Here is a 22,483-nt window from a genome sequence, read left to right on the forward strand (position 1 = left end):
AAATTGGAAATTCTTTCTGTAACTTTTCATTAATTTTTTAACATAGTTTCAAGAATCGCAGACATTTTGTTATTCCTCAGAAATATTGCAGACATATTTCACAATTTTTATGAAATGTTTCACTTTTCAGTTAAAATATTTTTGAGATATCTTTGAAAACTTTTGGTGCTATATTGGTAATACATGTAAGTAAATGCGACTTCGTTCCTAAAATTATTATTTGTGCGCAAAGTGCTTATAGGCAATCTAGTTGTAGGTAATAATACATGTAGGTAATAATACATGTAAGCAATAATACATGTAAGCAATAACATATGTAGGCAATAATACAGGTATGTAAATGTGACTTCGTTTCTGAAATTTTTACTTATGTGCAAAAGTGAATTGAGCTGTAGACAATAATCTTTGTGCGCAAACGAACTATCAGCAAGTAATGTAGGCAAATAATGTTGTAGGCAATCGATTTGTAGGCAAAATGGGATCCTCTCTTAAAAAACAATAATGCTTATATAACAAAATGGCATTCAATTATTTTAATTGCGAAGAAGCACGTATATTAAGAAATGTGTTTCACACATGTTAGATTTTGTTACCTTTAATAGTTATTATTCATAACCATCAGTCCTACTGAACTGCAGTTGCACTTATATTTTAATAAAAGAACTGATTATACACGTTAAAAGTACACACACTATTATTTCTATACAAGTAAATACAGTACCGCTCAAAAATTTTAATAAATATTGTTTTTTGCAAAAAAAGACGTAATTGTTTGCCGAATGCATTTATCTATTAAATGTTCATCCTTTTTATATTTGAACTATAAACATAAAAGTGTTAACTTTATTTTAATTAAATTTCTGTGCAAAGAAATAAAAGAAGAATAAAGGAATTTAGAACTTAGAACATAGTGAGACACTAGTAAGCAAATATTTAATGAGTGTTGAAAGTTGCGAGCAGGTTACGTATATTATGATAACACTTTTTAAACTTTCACAGATATTATCTTTAAAGATATCAGAAAGTTTGCGAGTTTTTATCCATCGCTAATGCTATATATTTTTTTCTACTCTACAATATTGGTAGTGTATGAAAGAGTGGAAGAAGCAATCATAAAAACAATTAAATGTGCTAGAGGTCAAATTTATTAGCATGTTTAATCTATGTTTAGTCTAATTAACGTGTTAATGTTTGTCTATTACAAATTCTGAAAATTAGAATATTGCTTTTTTTTTTAATGTACAGAAAACATTGATTTCAGTTAATAAATAATATAAACTGAGAAAACAATTTTTTCTGTATTGTATTAATTCAAATTTTGCTATTTATTGAAACTTCTGAGCAGTATGCAATATTGCAAAATATTTTTAAATCTCTTTATACATATATTGCATGCCGCTTGTCTAACTAAAAATAAAATTTGAACTAAAATACTTATCACTATATATCTCATATACTTATCACACTTCTCAGGTCTCATTAAACAACTTTTATTAATATTTCAGGATATTCACGAATTTCTGGACAATGCTCAAGATGGTGCTATTTATTTCTCTCTGGGCTCAAATCTGCAAACTGACCAACTACCTGCTGGACCTTTGACCGCATTGTGTAACGCCCTAGGTTCGCTTAAGCAAAGAGTTCTATGGAAACATAATGGTAACATGGCTATTCATGCGACCAACATCAAATTTGTAAAGTGGGTGCCACAACAAGCAGTACTAGGTAAGGTTGCCCAAAACTAAACTGATCAACTCTTTAATCTCGTTCTTTTCGAAAGAAGCGGGATATACAACTGTCGTGAGATATACATTTACAAAATAGTTCGATGAGAAGTATTCTATACTGAAATTTCTTTGTGCTTGAAGATAGAAAATCGATAAAATTATAAAAAGGATAGATCATGCAAGAAAAGAGAGAGAGAGAGAGACAGAGAGAGAGAGAGAGAGAGAGAGAGAGAGAGAGAGAGAAAGAATTTACTTCACAATCTTGTTTTAGTTTTATACAACTATGGCACTTACAATATTTACAATACAATCAATATCTTATTTTAATTTTAATAATAGCTTTGTCAAATTTAAAACATTTTAATTTAAAAAATTGTTGAAAAGTATCAGAAGAAGTTATTATAACATTGTAAGTTTAAAGATATTTAATAATAGCAATACATGATTATGTATAAAATAATGATATACATAGTAGAATAATTATAACTGTAGAAATGAATTTACTATGAATTTAATTATTTAATTTAATCGCATTTATGTAATGCACAAAAATTTAATACTTTAGTATTTAAATTTTCTTAAAATTTTCTTAAAGATTTTCTTAAAAAGATTACCGCGAATTAATATTATAAAATCTATTATAAAATTATGTATGAAATTGTCAAATTTTAAACATTCTGCTTAATTTAAATAAAATTTATCGAGTCAATACAGAAAGCATCATTAATTAATCTAGATTTCGCTGGTCCCAAGTAACGATTATTAAAGAAAGCAGACTTACTAATATAAGACTCTTTCAACTCACGAACGAAATGTAAAATTTTAACTTAATTGTTCGATCTCATAAGAACCTCATATATTGCCAAAGTACATTAACTTCTTGTTCGCTATTATTATGAACAAATTGAAAAACTTATACTTGGGCTTTTAATAATTACACTTCTATTTTGTTAACGTATATAATCATAAGGATTTACTGAATTCGTTAAACAAAATTTAGCGCAAGAAAGAAATGACAGCTAGAAAAATGTATATAGATTGTTGCACACAGATATTCAACAAACTTGTGACTTTAGCATTACTATCAAAAGATGTTAATTTCTCCAAGTTGGTTCTCTGATCTGAACTTTTTTTATGGTTCGAAATAATTCTTTAAATAATTCGAACTTTACACGGTTATTCGCTTTGTGCATGAATGTGGAGAGGATTTATGGACTTAGACGCTCATAGCGGTCAATTTGCGAAATTAATCTGAAACAGCAAAAATACTCGCAATTTTTTAATATATTGAAAAAAAATAGAAAATAAATAATTTAAAAAAAGCAAAATTATATTGTTGTGTAGTAAATTACAAAAATAATTCTATTTATAATTCAGATAAATTATTTTATTGTTTTGCAACATCTAGTGCACACTATCCACATAAAGTACAATACAAAAACGTGAAATATGATGATATGAGCTATAAAAAAATTGAAATATATAAATACTTACTAGTAAATAAAAGCAAAAATTGCAAGAAAAATATCGACAATTATCCAGTTTAATACGCAATCAAAAAAATTATTAAAAGGTATACTAATCGATACTATCGATACAAATTATAGATAAGTATACATTTTATTATCAGGTTTGCAGAAAGCAATAAAAGATCATTTACGACACTAGATCTTTCCGTGAATGTCCTGAAAATTCAATTAAAATCAATTTAAGCATTGATGAGTTACCATTGGCAAAAAGTTCCAAAGTGCAGTTTTGACCACTTTTAAGATAAATTATTCACTCTGATTATAGAGAAAAACCTTTTGTCATCGAAATATTTTACGAACACTGTAAATTGATCAAACTGAAGAAATTATTCATCAGTTTAATGAGGAATATAATGAAATTAAACATAAAAGATTTCAATAGAGGAAAGAAATACAAGGTTTTCATCAATGCGACGCCCCTGCAAAAACATTCATGAAATGCATTAAAGGCCACACAGGATATAATGGATGCGACAAATGTGAAGAAGAAGGCGAATGGAGGGATAATCGAATATTATTTCTTAATAAAAATGCTCCATTACGCACGGATGAAACATTTTTATTATGACATAACGAAGATTATCATTTAGATAATTCACCTTTCGAAAATATTGGATTAAAAATGGTAACACAATTTCCCTTAGACTACATGCATCTCGTATGTCTTATGTCATGAAAAGATTTCTAAAATTATGGATTCAAGGAATAAATGGCATGAAATTGTGTGCATCTCAAATTGATTAATTATCTACAGATTTAAAACTGTTAATACCATACATACTCATAGAATTTTAAAGAAAATCAAGAGGTTTAGATGAATTGGATCGCTGGAAAACAACGGAGTTTAGGCTATTTCTCCTATATACAGATTTGGCCATTTTGTGGTCATACATAAGTTACTGGAAAAGTTCCTGCAATTTAATACTTCCAGTGGCGCCAACGTTCTGCTACTATCATATCTGTAAAATTAGACGTTTTTAACTTATAATTCAGTTAACAGTTTGTATCCAAGCCAACTAGTTTTGTTTGCACAGTATTTTAAAAGAAGTTATTTTGTGAGAAAATGGAAATTTCGTGCGAAAATTTTCGTGTGAAAATGATTTTTTATGATTACAAATGTAATCTAACTCCGAAACAATGCATCGATCGACTTCATTTGGCTTTTGGTGAAGAACCATCCAATAGGACTGTTTATAATTGGTTTGCCGAACTCCAGCATGGACGTACCTTTCTTTGTGTCGAATTCCATGAAGATTGTCCATCCACGTCTGTTGTTGTCACTAATGTTGATGTTGTGCGTGAAATGATTGAGCGAGACCAGTATATGACATACCGCGAGATTTAGGCATCCTTAGGCATGCCTGACATGAAAGCAATACATACGATTTTGCATGATCACTTAAGCATACGGAAACTTTGCAGTCGTTGGATCCCACACAATTTGACCAAAGTTCAAAAACAGGCTCGTGTTAAATGGAGCAAAGAAATGCTGAAGAAATTCAACCGAGATCAAATTCTACAACATCGTTACTGGGAACGAAACATGGATCTATTCATATGAGACCGAAAGTAAACAACAATCCACTGTTTGGGTATTTCAAAATGAACCGAAACTAACAAAAGTTGTTTGTTCACACAGTGCTGCCAAGCAATTGATTGCTTGTTTCTTCAGTTATACCGGACATATGGCAACCGTGGCTTTAAAGGATCGAAGGACTGATTGGTATACAACAATTTGTTTGCCAGAAGTCATAAATGAATTGCGTAGAACAAATTAAAATCGTCGCATCATCCTTCATCATGACAACGCCAGCTGTAACAGCACGTCAAATCGTTGATTTTTTATCCAGTAAAAATGTCGAATTGATGACTCATTGTCCGTATTCACCTGATTTATCACCTAATGACTTCTTTTTGTTTCCAAACATTAAAAAGAAGATGCGTGCTAAGCGATTTGAGTCGCCTGAAGCAGCTGTTGAAACATTTCGTACACTGATTTCTGAAGTTACAGCCTCAGAGTGGAAAAATGCTTCAAAAATTGGTTTGAGCGTATGCAAAAATGTATCAATCTTAAAGGCAAATACTTCGAAAAATAATAAAGCCATTTACCGAATTTTACATGTTTTTTTTCATATTGTTTGCAGAAACTTTTCCAGTAGCCTACGTATAAGCAATATTTATAATACTGTTTGTAATTTTGCAATAATTAATTTTTCTATAAGATAAGCAAAAATGAATATCTGACAAAATGGCTTCAAAACTGACACAGTGAGCAGCAATAATATACAGGATGTTTCAAAATAACCGCCAAATATTTTGTGCGCATGTAGAGCGGACTAAATTGAGTCGAAAAGTCCTTTACCATTTTGCAATTTTTTTAAATAGTTAACAAGATATTAATTACTAAAAATTGCTGAATATTGGTTTTCAATAATTGTTTACTCAAATACTATCAACTTTACAGAAAAACAGTAAGAGACAAAAATAATTTATTTTTCTCATAAAATTCTGAGAATTTTTTCAGAATATTTTAGTATCGTATTTTCTCATGTTGATAAAAATAGTTGCAAAAAAATGCGCACTAAAAAGTAAATAAAAAATATAGGCAAAAGAAGGGCAAAAGAGTCAACATTTTAGTAGCAAAAAAACTTTAATTTAAATCATAAAATTTATATAATAATAGCAAAGGACAAAAATATACGTTATGACTTCGCTCGAGTCATTCTTAATGTTAAACTTAATTAATAAACTTATTCAAACATCGCTATAAAACAAATATATATAATATTACAAAACTCGTTATAATTCTAAAATGCGTATTCTTCATTTTGTGTAGTACGCTGCAAGTCAATTATATCGGAAATCAAAGTAGTGAGAAAGTAATACTTTAGAAAGTGATCGTGAACAAAAGAAAAATTATTGTATAATGTATCTTGTCAGTTATATTAGTAAATACGTTGAGAGTCCATTAATAAAAAAAGAGATAAAAAACGCAGAAAGAAAGTATTCCATATCGTAGAATACATTAATTAGTAATTGAAGCAAATTTGCAAGAGAACATCTGACTTCCACGACGTCTGATAACGCAATGTCGAGAAGGAAAAATATTCATCAAAAACTGAAAACGGCAACAAAGAGAAAAAGGAAAGAAGATATTAAGAGAGAGAAAGAAAATATATAATGTCAGAATACAATTCGGGCAAAGAATTCGTGTCATTTTGTCTGTTTATTTCATGTTTCTATTTCTTAATATGTACCATTTCAGATATTAATCTTTTATTGTATAAAGGTTCTATATCTAATAATATATCCACTTTATCCTATTTAAAATTGTGATTCTCCTCCCTATGGTGGTTAGAAATCACCGATGGAGATTTTGAACTTGTATTAATATCTGAAACATGTTCGTGCAGCCTAGTTTTTAACTGTCTTTTAGTCTGATCAACTGACATCACAATATTCTCACAAGATATTCTGTAAACTACATTCGGATTATATACATGTTTCAGCTTATCCTTTCCTCTTTTTATTTAAAAAGAAATTTTTTAATGTGTTAGTGCTGATAAAAGCCAATTTGCAATTAAACATGTTAACAATAGGTGTAAATCTTTCAGATATTATATTCACATATGAAATAGTAAAAAATTTTTCTATGTTATCCATATTATTATTCAAACTATAAATATTGTTGATATGAAATTTAATTCTATTATAAATAGTCGAGAAAATAAAATGTAGAAGATATCCATTATTTAAAAAAATATTGATAGCGTCAATTAGATTATCTTGTTGAAACTTCGGATGACACAAACGAAAAATCTTATTTACAACTCTATAAATTAACTCTATAAATTGCACCTCTTTTGAGAAAGCGGATGATGTGAATAGAAATTAAGGAATCTATCGGAAAAGGTTGCTTTACGATATACATCAAAAATAAGATTCTGTTCCTCTATGATCAACATGGTATCCAAAAAATTTATTTTTCCATCAATGCCAACTTCCATAGTGAATTGCAGTCTAGTGTATAACGAATTAAAAACATCCAAGATATCACTAATACTTTCAGACGGAATAGCCAAAATAATATCGTCCACATATCGATAATAAAATAACAACTGAAGAGGCAGCATTCCAATCGCAATTTCTTCGAAGCATAACCATATCTGCAATGACTGATGACAAGGGTGACCCCATAGGGTCACAAATATTTGTTTGTACATTCTTTTATTGAAGATAAAAACAATGGAATTAAGAACCATCCGAAAGGTAATTAAAAATTCATCTAAAGAAATTTTTGTTTTCCTAGATATGGAATCCTTAATCTTCTAACAACACTATCAGATGCCAAATCTATAGATATATTAATAAATAAGGATACCATATCTAAGGAAACCAACCTAGAATCTGGTTCGAGTTTGACATTTTTTAATTTATTAATGAGATCAAAGCTATTCTTTATAACTAGGAGCTTCTGGTATAGTCATTCATAATATTATGTAAAAACAATGATAAATTATATAGGTGTTGGAATTAATTCGTAGCGTTTTACAAGTGATGGGAAGTACTTTCATTAATGTATTTTTTAATGCTCATGTGAAATAAATAACATTCTTTCATTAAAAAACGCTACGAATTAATTCCAACACCTAATATATAGTGGGCTATTTATAGATGAAACAATGATTCTAAGAGGATAGTTTTGTTTATGAATCGTTAAACCGTATGCTCTAGGAATAAGTCAGTCGTACGCAATCCGATATGTTAAGTCATCTATAAATCCTTTTTCTTTTCACCTACTGAGTATGTTATGCAAATCACTAAGCTTTTTATAGGATGTTTATCATCTCATATGTATTACTGTCTGAAAGTATCGATTCCATCTTGAATATGTAATTAATTAATATGTAATTAATTAATATAAAATCTAATTTATTTTGAACAACGGTGACATTTCCCTAATCTGCTTTATTTAGAAACTAATATTTGTAGGATGATTATTAACAAATTTTTTTATAAACTTAATCCAATTAAATAATAATTTATTTTTAGAAACAGCTCTGGGAAATTCATTCTAAAACTTTTCAAGAATCAAAAAATCATATTCTTTCTAATAAAGTTCCCGCATAGAAATTTCCCAAACTCTCCTCAAATACATTTCAGATTCTGATTAGAATGCTCAAATAGGTAAATCGCACCGAGATACCAATTAAGAAACCTATTTTTCTCAAATTTTCTGTTTAGAATCGAAATAGAAATAATATAGAAATTCGTATTTCCTTTATTTCATGAAAATTGTTATTTTTATATGGAAATAAAATGGGAAATTCATATTTGTCCCAAGTAGGTAAATTGCACTGCGATTCGAATTAGGAAATCTATTTTTATCTCAAATTTGAATTTTCTGTTCAAAATTGGAATAGAATTAGTGTTGAAATTCAAATGGTTCTTTTTGTATCATTAATTAAAATCATAGTTTTATATATATATATATATATATATATATATATATATATGTATACAGGGTGTTTCAAAAGTAACGATAAATCTTTCACAAAGAGGCAGAAGGGACTTAATTCAGAAAAAAAGTATCTCTCTATCATTTTACAATTTTCGCAATAGTTAACAAGTTATTAATTATTGTTTTAGAAATGTTAATTATAAGATGTTAATTATTGTTTTTCATTCAAATGCATGTAACATTTACTGCTACTGTCATAATACTTTTAATGACCCTACCTTTCATTTTTTATATTTTATTTCAGAGTTAAACAATATTATGATTGCAATATTATTTAAATAATACATTAAATGTATTAGCATTATTTATATTTAGCATAACTATGTATTATACATTGATTTGTTTAATAAAAAGTTTTCCACATTCTCAAATCATTAATACTTTTCGGTCTTCTTTGAAATTCGAAAGGTACATCGTTCCTCAAACACAGCATTTTGCGTGATAATTCTACCTTTTTAATATGACTTATCCGTGCTTTTCCAGAAATCATAATCCAATACTCGGTTAATTTTTTCATAATCTCATTACATAATTGCATCGAATCCAAAACAAATTATGATATTAAAATAATTTTTGGTTATATATGTATGAGAAGGAAATATCCATTATGACACTCAAAATCATCTTGATTCCGAAATGATGAATCAGTTCTCGGTTCCTTATTTATAGATTCATAAATTGTTCTGTTTCCACAACGTTTATGATAGTGAACCTTTCGCATGCATTAAAACCTTCATGTCCTTTTATCATTTTCAAAAAAGACCGAGCTGGCGTAAAAAAACTATATAATTTTACTGTAAAGACTTCAATTATAAAGTTATTATTTGTTACATTATTTAAATCAGATTCTGTCAAAAAATAATTAATATCTGATGGTTTAGAATTACCGTTCAAAATGGAAACAACAAAAGGTTTGTAAATATCAATTTCCGAAAAAATAATACGTAAAATAGATCAAAATTATTTCTTTCCTGAATTGAACAATTAAATTAAATTGTAGTTTTAATTCTTTCTTTTGATGAAGATTAGTATTTACACATAATCGTATACCTCCTTCTAACCCAAAATAGACATATTTACCTATTATTTCTTTCCCATTGTCATTATATATCGTATTAATTTTGTAGTTATTCTTCTTTACATAAAAAAGTTTTTGAAATTTTAGATAATTGAGGAAGTAATTTTTTTCTCAAAACTAGTAATAATTTATCTAATACTACTTGCTTTATCATAATTAAGAGCTCGTTCGCGTATTTCCTCTATTTCATCAGTATACATTTCCTTGTCACTTTGAATTTCTTCAGCCATTTGTGTATCATTTGAGAATGATTCGTTTCCAATACTTTCAATATAAGGTACATTATTATTATTAGCTTCAATTTTATCACAATTAATATATATTGCTGTAAAAAATCAATTTATTACAACTTTAAAAGAAATATTATTTACCTAATAGTTATAAGATTAAAGAAGAAAGTGATATTATGGCACCGCAGTTACATTTTACACAATAACTTTGTTAATAATCAATATTTAAGGTTATAACTTGACAATTACATTCGTTAAAATGTCATTGAATCGATTTTGGACACAAAGTTATGAAATATTTAGAATATTACTTAGTATACTATTAATAGAAATGTGGCGACATTGCATAACGAAATTACTAATTGCGTTACTCGAAGAAAAAAATGGATAGTAATGCGAGAATCCATAAAAATGAGATAGTAGATGTCATTAAATGCTAAAATGTACCTCAGAAATGTTTCGAAATACTTGAAAGTAAAAATGCGTTATAATAAGTGCTGGCTATTGAGTATTGGTATATTAATGTCATGATGTAACGGTGAATTATAATTCTTGAAAAAATAATTCCTAAAGTAATCATTAAGATTCGCTATATAATAGCGGAGATATGTTAAGAGAGGCCACAATATATACTCTGGCCATAATACCACTTTCTCCTCTACTATTATTAATGTAATTTGTAGAAGAAAAGATGGTATTAATTTTTTAAATCTATTATTGTGGCGAGCCACAACACATTAACACTTTTATCTTTCTTCGACTTATTATCACAGTGTCTCCACATTTCTCCTCTAACATATTTATTTTAATATCGAAAGTTAAGGCAAATGAGATTGAAGCGAGGTAAGTAAGACGCAGTTAGTCTTACAAATTAAATTTTAATGTTTAGTAGTTTTTAACATGAGGTTCAAACGTTTCTACTCGTTTTTGAGTCTTCATCAGTGAAAATTATTCTTACAATAGATTAGACACGGTATTTCTTCAAATATGGACTGCTACTCAGAGTTAGATAGATCCAATTAAGTAAAAATACGCACCCTCAAAAACAAGTCAAAATGTTCGAATGATGTTAAAGACTGTAAGTATTACAATTCAATTTGTAAGATCAATTTCGCTTTATTTACCATACTTGACTAAAATAATTGATACTAAAATAATTGATAGCATATAATAATATTGTAATTAATGATAAAAAGATAATTTATAATGAAATGGATAACTTTATCTAATTATTAATTTTTTAGGTATTAATTAAAAAATGACTGAAAAATCTTATAACTGGCAACTTGTAGAATTTAGTAAAAATTTAACTGCAGAAGGTGCGTCGATTGTGTTTCATGGATTACTTATAGTCCAGTTATTAAAATATTATTAAGTCATTATCCAGCATCACTATACATATAATAAAGAAATATTAAACGATTTACTAAAAAAGGTAAAAAATAAAGAGTCTTTTGCCAAAGAATAGCCTTTATGGAGCGTTAATATACGTGGCGGTGCAGAGAGAGATAACAGAATAATTATCTGAACTAAATTATATATTATATTCAGGATGAGAAGTAACTAGTTATTATTTGTTAATTAAGTTAGACTTACTTTTTAAAATATTTTAGAGTTACTTTACATTTTTACAGTTTACACATTTTAAACTTATTTATTAATTTAATGTAATTGATTAGAATCTTAATAGTTGCACTACACTGTTAAAAATTTCATAAAATTTAATATACTTTTAATTCACTCAATTTAAACATAATTTTATGACATTACATTAAATTTAATGTATTATAACTTAAAAGTATATTTGTGATTTAATGTATTTAATGTATACACGTAATTTAATGTATTTTTCATGAAAATTTATGAAAATTAATATACACGTTCATTACATTTAAGTAACTACTGTAACCTAATTTTCAGTTAAATCATTCATTACTTTTGATATCGTTCATAACCATGAGCTTCTATGTAAAGGAAGCTCGTGGTCACATTTCTAAGAGCACTGCCGCTATTGATTGCGCAGAAGACAAAGGTTATCTTCAGAAGATAACGTTTCAGAAGATAGATACTAACTTAATAATTCACTAAATTATTAACTTAATTATTATTTCTAACAATAAAAAATTTAAAAATTACTTCGTTCAATGATCTAAAATATATATCGGATAGTGTAATTATTTATAAACATTATATGAAATACTTAATATTTCAAATACTTATAAAAAAAACTGTAAAATGATTAGTAGAATTAAAAACTAAGCTTTTTGCTCTTACGGACTGAAATTTCAGACGACAAACAAAGAGAGTATCAAATACAACGATATATAAAAAGAAAACTCTCCAAGAAATAATGGATGTTCTTAAGATAATGAATGAATCTGATAATATTATAGTAATAGTAAAAAATATTTAAACATTTTATATCGAAATAATTTTATTTAGGTATATGTACATATAAATCATTTATTAATTATTATAAATATTTCGTTTTAGATAATAATTTTTCAAATGATACTTCATCGACAAGTAGCGTAGAATCATTATCAAAAACACAATCAGAAGAAAAAATCAGAAGGATGAAAATTAAAGAAGAGCAAACAAATTGACAAGCAAAAATAAATGTAAAAGAAAATATGCTGGAAGTTATTGAAAGAAGAAACATTTCAGATTTTAGTTTGAACAATAAAGAAGGTAATAAAGCAAAAAAATAAAATTTATGCTCTTTTTGTATCTTGTTTTTAAAAAAATAAAACTTTAAATAAAATAAAATTAAATTAAAATAATATAAAAGTACAAAGTTATAAATAAAATTAAATTAAATAGAATTATAAATAGCATTAAATTAAATAGAATTCATAAATCAATCTCAAGGACACTTACTATTCACACTCTCACTTACTATTCAAAAGAAATTTAAAGAAAATAGAGCAATAGGAGTCAGGCGCGGTAGTCGTTACGCAAATAATATATTGATACTTTCACCGACACTGTATATACCGACACTAAAGTTTCTATACAAGAATTACACATAGATGAATGTTAAAAAGAAGAGAGAAGAATTATTTGAAATTCAGAGATAGTGTAGTAGAGCTCACCATGGTAAGATAATTATTATGCACACATTGTATTATATATATTATATTAGGGTGATTTGTCTCTGAAGAGGACTCAAAAATGACCGAAACATGTAAGCGCATTATTTTAATAAAGAGATTTGTGCTATATCGATATATTATTTGCGCAATGATTCCCGCGCTTGACTCCTATTGCCCTGTTTTCTCCAAATTTCTTTTAAATAGAATTATAAATAAAATTAAATTAAATTTAAATAATTTAAATAATATAGAAATATAGATAAATTAAATGTAATTCACGAATTTACTATAGTAGTTTAAATATGTTTATATACTCGGAAAAAATTTCAACGTGTAGTTCGTAAGACTACAAATATGGTATATATGCAAGTACACACACACACGCACACACACACACACACACACACACACACACACACACACACACACACACACACACACACACACACACACACACACACACACACACACACACACACACACACACACACACACACACACACACACACACATATATATATAAAGTATATTTAATAATTCAAGATTGAATTACTAAGTATTAAAGATCTAGCTTCGTTAAAGGCAGTTATTTGTAGTATTGATTGTGTTCTTACATAAGCGGTCTAAAACAGAGATAGAAATATAGAATTTTATACTTAATACATAGATAACAGAGAACACAGATGAAATGTCATTAATATTTTGAAAATGAGGATTTATATATATCTACTATTTTTGATCAATCTATATTAAATACATCTGACAATTTTGAAAATCGTTCGGCTGATCATAATGAACTTGAAAATGAACTAACAAAAATAACATCACCAAAAATGGTAAATATTAGCAAATAGATTGTAAATAAAAAGTGAATATAAAATAATAAATATTTCAACTTTTATTTTAACTTTGTGTCTAGGATCGATTAAATAACACTTTGATGAATGTAACCGTTAAGTTGTAAATTTAAATATTGATTATTAACAAAGTTATTATAAAATATAAATAGGAGACACTCATAATACTACCTTCTCTTGTATTATTCAAATTGATATTATTATTACTGTTTCGTACTTTTTATATTCACATTAATAAATAATTAAAATACAATACCATTTCTCTATACTATTAATATTTATTTTCAGGAATAAAACTTTTATTAAGAGTTATTATAGTAAATAGACAAATTAAAAACGAAAAAAGAAATAGAAAATTTACGTTGCGATGTTCGACAAATTCAAAACGATAATAGTTTACACATTTTTAATCCAGTGAATAAGTTTAATATTGAAATGCCAATAAAATGAATGAATGATTTCTTAAAGTTTGACTTAACTTTAAATAATGAAGATACTATAAAGAAAAGTAAGTTTTAAATGTATTAAAAATTTATGCAACATTTCTTTTACATACAACAAATTTATTTCTTTTTATAATATTTAATAGATTGAATTTTTGAATAATTGTTTGAATCAGAGAGTACAAACAATCCCACTAAAAGTGTTTACGCAATTTTAAGAAAAATATTCACACGTGATTTGGCTTTGCCAATTCACAACTATAAGAAAATCTGGTGGAAAATTTTTAAAACAACTAATTCCTACAAAAATATGAAAGGTGTATAACTGCATATTTTTTAAATATTTAATTAACAATTAAATATTTAATTTAACAGAAATTGTAAAATATTTAGTTTCTCTTAAATATATTTTAGATGTTTTAATGAACATTCATACCACAATTAACAGAACACTGATAAATGAAAATAATTTTTCATATTATTTTGGGAGCAGGATTCGCCAAAATAGATTGGGACCAGAGATTGGGACGGCCATCGATAGATTGATTTTTTATTATTGTGTATATATAATAGTTAATAGTATAAATTCTTTTCTATTATCATATATACCAGGTGTCTGAGACCATCCGTATACTCCTTTTATCTTGGAAAGAGCATTTTAAAAGGAATATATGGGTGGTCTCAAACACCCGGTGTGTATGTGTGTGTATATATATATATGTATATATATATATATATATATATATATATGTATAATAAAAGTTTCCCACAAAAAATGTAAAAAACTAGAAAATGTTTTATGCTTAATATTAATAAATATATTATTTTGCTCTATTTAAAATGTTGTTTTAATTAAAAGATTTGAACAAACTCTTGAAACACTTTGAATACATGTTTAAAATTCTATCTTAAATATTTATATATATAACTTAAATAAAGCATAACTATTCAAGTCTTTCAATATTTTGTTCAATTCTAACATAAAGTACAAATTTCAAAAAATATTTTAGAATAATTTTAAAAAATGGAAAAACAAATGCTGTTTAGATTTCTCAATCAGAATCCATATTTTTTTGGGGAAATCCGACTGGATTCTAATGTGATCCCAAAAAATATTCTCTGCAGATTAATTATGTTGTTCCAGCAACCAATAATACTGTTTTCAATATTTTTAATGAACTCAATTAAAGTCCTATCAATATTGTGTTTATTGATAGGAAGGCTGAAACCTTCATCCAACTGTAATAGATACTGGATTTGTATAGGAATGTCAACATTGCTCAAATTAAAATACCACTTTTCATTCAAAGAATCTATAGGAGTGTTCTCCTTCTGCCGAAATATGTATTTTTTCTTTAACCTGCAAAGGCTCTTCATTAAGAACTTTATTAGATATAATATAATATAATATATCTATATATATAGATATAATATATCTTGTTTTATAAATTGTTGTTAAAAGCGCAAACATAAGAGAATGATTTAATCTTTTTTTTTTTAAGTCTTTTTTTCTCAACCACTCGATCTTCTCGTCAATTCTCATTGTTTGTTGAAAAAAATTAAAACTATTAATTTTGTCTAAATATTTATAAAATTCGCAAACTATGGAAGTTGGCAAGACACTGTGAATTTTAAAAGAGAAATTGAAAATGTTCTATATACAATGTAAGTGAATCCTTCAATTACAAAATTGCTTTTACATTATTTAATTATATTTTCTCAAGTCTTTTATAAGAATACCTATTGTACAATGCTAAATTACTAATATTAGTGTATCTTTTTAAATGTGGTGGGAAATTAAATCATTTTATTATATATATCATTAACTTGTATGTGTCAAATATTAATTTTTCTTTTGTTCACGGTCACTTCCTAGAATATTATTTTCTTATTACTTTAATTTCCGATATAATTGACTCGCAGCACATTACACAAAATGAAGAATACGTATTTTAGAATTATAAGTAGTTTTGTAATATTATATATATTTGTTTTATAACGATGTTTGAATAAGTTTATCGCAACATTGAGAATGACGCGAGCGGAATCGAAACGTTTTGGTCCTTTGTTATAATTATATGAATTTTTTTATTTAAATTAAAGTTTTTTTGCTACTTAGAATATTGGCTTTTCTGTCCTTCTTTTGCCTATATTATTTTATACTTACAGAGCCTCATTATTATTTATTAATTAAATAAAAAATTCTGAAATAATTTTCAGAACTCTATAAGAAAAAAATCAATAATTTTTGTTTTTTGCTGTTTTTTTATAAAATTGAAAGTCCTTCAGTAAAAAATTATTAAAAATGAATATTTAGGGATTTTTAGTTATTAATAATCTTAACTATTGTAGAAATTGCAAAATGGTAGAGGATTTTTCGATTCAATTTAGACCGGTCTCAATTTATCCTATACATGAAATATTTGGCATCAATTTATCGTATACATGAAATATTTGGCAATCATTCTAGGATATTCTATATACTCATATTTCTATTTTTTTCTTTTATAGAAATTACCTGTATAAAATAGCTACAAGTGAATGTATGTAAGATTTTTCAGAATCTTCACTTTGATAAAACATTTTTGTTGAATTATATGCGCATTTACTTGCTGAATTATATGCTGTTCTACAAGATGCAAATATGTAACGCGATGGTTTTTCAAGAGCTTTCCCATATATCATGTATCATTATCTTTAGCTCTGATAAAGTTATTTGACACTATAAAGCAACATTACAAATTAAGTTAGCTCATAGTTTGTTTTACAGACAGTTGTGTCTGCTTATGCTGCATCCCGATTTTATATTTAAAACCGTATTATTAAAACTAAGAAAGAAAATAATATAAGTAAATAAAATTAATTTAGAAAACTACAAGCATTTAAAACGACGTAATATTATTAATAATACACCACATTAATAATCACCATTATTTAAATTACGCAATTTGCAAAAAAAAATCGTAAGAATTTTATTTTCGCATTCATTAATGCATTCATCAATGCGTTTATTAAATTGTTTCAGTCTAAGTTCCAAACCTGACCGACAAGCAGCGCTACATATCATCATGCACGAAGCAAATACATATATTACAGTGCTATTCCACTTAACGAAAGAGATGAAAGGAGTTTTTTTTTATATCGAACGACACGCGGCTAGATTTCAATCGAAAAAAATCCCAGCAATCGAAACAGCATCCCTGCCACATTTCAAAATGATCATCCAAGCTTTCTTTCGAGATCATGTTACCCGGATGTTTGAATTCGACCAACGTTACATCAAAGAGAAAAATAACGTATATAAGAAAGGCCGATACACACGTCGATACCAGGTCCTTTTCCGCTTTTGGACGGTTGAAACGCGTTATTTTTGCAAAAGTCGCTTAAGGGTAAGTATTGAAATAAAAAAAAGAATGCCAACAACATTGCCGCGACCAAGGAAAATATAGCCACAGACTAGTATGAAGTGAAACGATAACTCATGATGCATGTGGCGGTGAAATTCTCGCGGGAAATTCTGACAAACAACTCCTGTTGGCAGTAACGCAACTGGCTCAATGCAAATGCATAAGCGTGCACAAAGTTTTATACACGTTGATAGACAGGCAGCGGTTGCCTGCATGAAGAATGTATTAGTGTTGGGAATACGAATGGTGATTAGAAGAAATGATGCAATTATATCGAAACTTCGGAGATTATTGATGTACCATAATTCGTTATGTAATATCTTTCAATGCACACGTCTGCATTTGATATTTATCCTTAATAGTCATATTATCTTCAACATTCATATTCGTAATGTACTGCAAAAATATTCTTATAGAAATTATAACAACTTTTTGTAATAACATTATAATAACACAGATTACTTAATTTTAAAATAAACAAGATTTGGTTATTTGAAAATTCATTTACTGTTTATAGGAAATTATATATTTACTTTTACATAAAAAATTTTCTAATGAATGTAAAAATACATATTAAAAACGGTATTTAATAATTTTACTATTGTACAAATTTTCCAGATAAAATTTATTCTGATTGAGAAATGTGTCGCGTAACGTATAATGAAAAAAAAAAATCTCATTCCTTGGCATTCGTGTAATGATAAAAAATGCACATCGAGCAGAATTTCATTAAAAAATTCCGAGTTGATACTCGAATGCGATCAATCGGCAATAAATAGCGAAACGAAAAAAGAAATATAACAATGCAGACATTTCTATGAAATCTTGCGTCGCATCTCTCGGTTGCTCGTAATCAACATTAGAACTTTGCTTCCCCCTCTCATCGCTCTCTCTCTTTCTCTCTCTCTCTCTCTCTCTCTCTCTCTCTCTCTTCACATCACATTTTTTTACTATTGTCCCACCCGCACTACTATCCATTGTTCCACGGTAATTCTCTAAAGTAAATAATCCGTACAACATCATTTTACGATACTTTATATACTTACACTGCTTTTATGTATGTAGCACATCCCAAAGTGATAGCGTACATGATGCAGGGCGGATTGCAGTCGTTGCAAGAGGCGGTGCACTATGCCGTGCCTGTAGTCGCAATTCCTTTTTTTGGAGATCAGTATTTCAATGCACGTAAAATCCTAGACGCCGGTATCGGACTGACACTGGACATCGACACCATAACTGAAAACTCCATCGTACAAACGCTCACGGAAATCGTCAAAAATAAAACGTGAGTATGACCTGATTCTAACACAGAATCAATGGTAACATGACCTTTCAAAAATTAATCCTGACTGTATTTCGCTCCTCGACAGCTATATTTTGAATCGTACTCATTTGTAAAAAGTCTAAACAAGACTTATGGTCTTTTCTCAAATTATATCTTATATGATAAAATTATGTCTTAAATAATAGAGAGAGATTGTCAGTACCATCATATCATTTTATTTTTGGACTGTATTTCTAAAACAAAAATTAAAAATAAAACTTTAAAAACAGAAATACAATTAAAAGAAATCCATTATTTTTCTAATAGATTACTAAAGCCATCTATTGGAAAAATAATGGATTTCTTTTTACTACACCTAATATAATAATATATATTAGAAATAATAGAAATAATAGAAATATATAATATGATAATATTATCAATATACCCATTACTACTTAAACTATACAATTTGCAAAGAAAAATGCGTAAAAATTTAATGTTTGCATTATGAAATTCATTTCATTTTTATATAACTTTTTTATAATTTTATATAGAAACAAGCCATAAATATATGAACTACGAGGTACTTGAATTAATTCTCATTGTTGACCAGGAGAGATCAGTCTTTGCGCTATTTCATTTACATGGCCGAAGGTGACTGCTCATGTACATGAAAGTACTGTCAATAAATTTTAATAACCAGTACGTAACATTTGATCGAATGCAAAGAACACAATTTTTTATCGCATTAAAAATATCGGATTTCGTACAAAAAAAAAAGAGCATTTGCGGGAAGCATTACTTTTCTGTTTTAATTTCAAGAAATCTGTTGCTGAAAGTCATTGTTTGCTAGTGAAGGCTTATGAGAAACATGCTCTATCTGAAACAACTTGCAGAGATTGCTTTAGAAGATTCAAAAACAATGATTTTTACGTGAATGACAAAGAGCGCCTTAGTCAGCCGAAAAAGTTTGAAGATGGAGAATTGGAAATATTACTTCAAGAAAATTCATGTCAAACGCTCAAAGAGTTATCGGAAACATTACGTGTCGATGAGTTAACATTAAATATCAACCGTTAGCAAACGTTTAAAAGTAATGGGAATGATCCAGTAACTAGGAAGCTGAGTCCCACATGAATTAAGTGAAAGAGACATTGCGAAACGTTTAGCCATTTGTAAATTGCTGCTTCAAAGACAAAAACGAAAATCATTTTTGTATTGAATTGTGACTGGCGATGAAAAATGGATTCGTTACATGAACAATCCTAAGCGTAAGAAATCATGAGTGTGTCCCGGTGAACCATCAATATCAACGCAACCAAAACAGAATACTTATGGAAAGATGGTCATGTTGTGCATTTGATAGGATCAAGTGTAGTGTACTATGAGTTGCTGCAACCAAACCATCAATGCTGAACGCTACCGTCAATTACTAAATTTGAATCGAACACTCAAAGAAAAATGCTCGTAATATGCCGAAAGATATGACAAAGTTATTCTTCACGACAACGCTAGACCACATGTTGCAGAATTAGTGAAGGAAATCTTGGAGGCACTTGGATGGGATGTCTTATTCCACTCATCCTATTCACCAGACGTTGTTCTTTTAGATTTTCAGTTGATGCAGCATTGTCTTTCTGAACAGCACTTCAGTTATTTCGAAGATATCAAAAAATGGCTCGATGACTAGATCACCTTGAAAAAACTTGAATTTTTCTACCGAAATCCATTTGTTATCCGAAAAGTGAGAAAAGTATCTTTCAATGGACAATATTGTAAATAAAATATCAGGTACCTTTTTTCGATCTATGGTCAAGGTCCTCTTCAGTACAAAGAAAATTAATTAAATATAAATATTAATTACATAATGACAGTGCATACAAGTATAAATTATTAAAGTATAAAATACAAAAAATTGTGGTGGTAATATCCGAGTTAATCTTGGTCATCAAATTACTAAGTTTACTAAAAAAGAAAGAAATTTTTGTTTTGAATCGAAAGACCAAAAGGAGTTAAAAAATATAATTTTAATTGTTAACATAAAGTTTTCCGCACAAAATATGATAAAATAAACTGACATGATTGTCAAGATTGAACTGTTTCTATAAGGTTTTTTTACATGTTCCATTAGACTGTTCCATTTACTGTGTAAACACAAATATGAATAAATTAAAAAGTTAATATAAATAATGGTTAATAATGGTCAAAATTTAGTTCACTTACATGAAACTAAATTAAGAGATATTAGACATAGCTATTTAGTAGACTATTTGATAATAATCAGTATTGATTCAAATTGGCATTTTATTTATTATCTTTTAGATTTTTTTTTAGCTTATTGATTAAACTTGTCTTAAGTAATATCTTAAGATGCTAATGCAGCCCTCTGATTGATTCGTGACACTTTAAGACTGAATTTAAGACGGTCTTGAATATAATAACTATGAATATACCTATGTTATTATATAATGATCTACATAGGATGTATTGTGTTCTTATATTAATCCATTACATTAATTTATATATATATACGTCCTCGAAATAAACCATATATGTTAAATTATAGTTTTCAGGAAAATAATATAGACGATTATTGAATATAGTTGCATTGATAAATGATATTTACAGTTTTAAATAATCCGATGCAAAATTCCGACTTAATACCGACAGCACAAAATACTAAAAGATAACGAAAGGACGTTTTTTTAGAAAACATTACTCAAGAATAAAGGCTATTGGTCAAAGCAAATTGTTAAGTGCTGATAATTAAATTTTAATATTTAAACAATTCATTTAAAAATACAAAGTTATAAAATTACGAACGTTTCAACTTTTATCAGGTCCACAATGAAAAAATATAGCAGTTAAATTAAATAGCAATTAAAAATAAAAAAGTCGCAAAGGATATAATACGATTGATATAAACGATTTTTTAGAGGTCACTAAATTAAAAGTTCGTAAAGAATTAATTGCAATTTTATTTTTGTCTTCCAATCTAACGCTATTCCTCTAATATTTATCAGCCGATGGTGATAATGATAGTAATGGTAACAACGTCCGATATATATCCCCTTGCAAACGCATGACTAATTGTTTAACAAAAATCAACTATCTACTTACTATGCTAGATCAACATTTTTCATACGAATGATTCGATTACAATTGGTTTACAAATATCGTCAGTGGTATGTATTATCGCAATATAATTAATTTCTACAACTATCACAAGATAAACCTTATCATTTCAAAGGTAAAGCGAAATCGAAGGTAAATCTCAGATTTTAGAAAACAGAATTTATTAACTTCTAAAAAAATGTTTATTTAAATAT

At 27.6% G+C, this 22,483-nt stretch overlaps 1 protein-coding gene across 1 annotated transcript in view; it reads left to right on the forward strand.

Moving 5' to 3' along the window:
- LOC105150925 (UDP-glucosyltransferase 2) overlaps positions 1–22,483 on the forward strand; it is a 158,342-nt gene that overhangs the window by 98,595 nt on the left and 37,264 nt on the right. The window contains exons 6-7 of the mRNA XM_087406358.1: positions 1,506–1,725; positions 18,953–19,172. Coding sequence (XP_087262484.1) covers positions 1,506–1,725; positions 18,953–19,172 — 440 coding nt within the window. The remainder of the gene's footprint in view (positions 1–1,505; positions 1,726–18,952; positions 19,173–22,483) is intronic.

This window comes from Acromyrmex echinatior, chromosome 5 (assembly GCF_024713525.1).
Source record: "Acromyrmex echinatior isolate Ae372 chromosome 5, ASM2471352v2, whole genome shotgun sequence".
NCBI classification, from domain to species: domain Eukaryota; kingdom Metazoa; phylum Arthropoda; class Insecta; order Hymenoptera; family Formicidae; genus Acromyrmex; species Acromyrmex echinatior.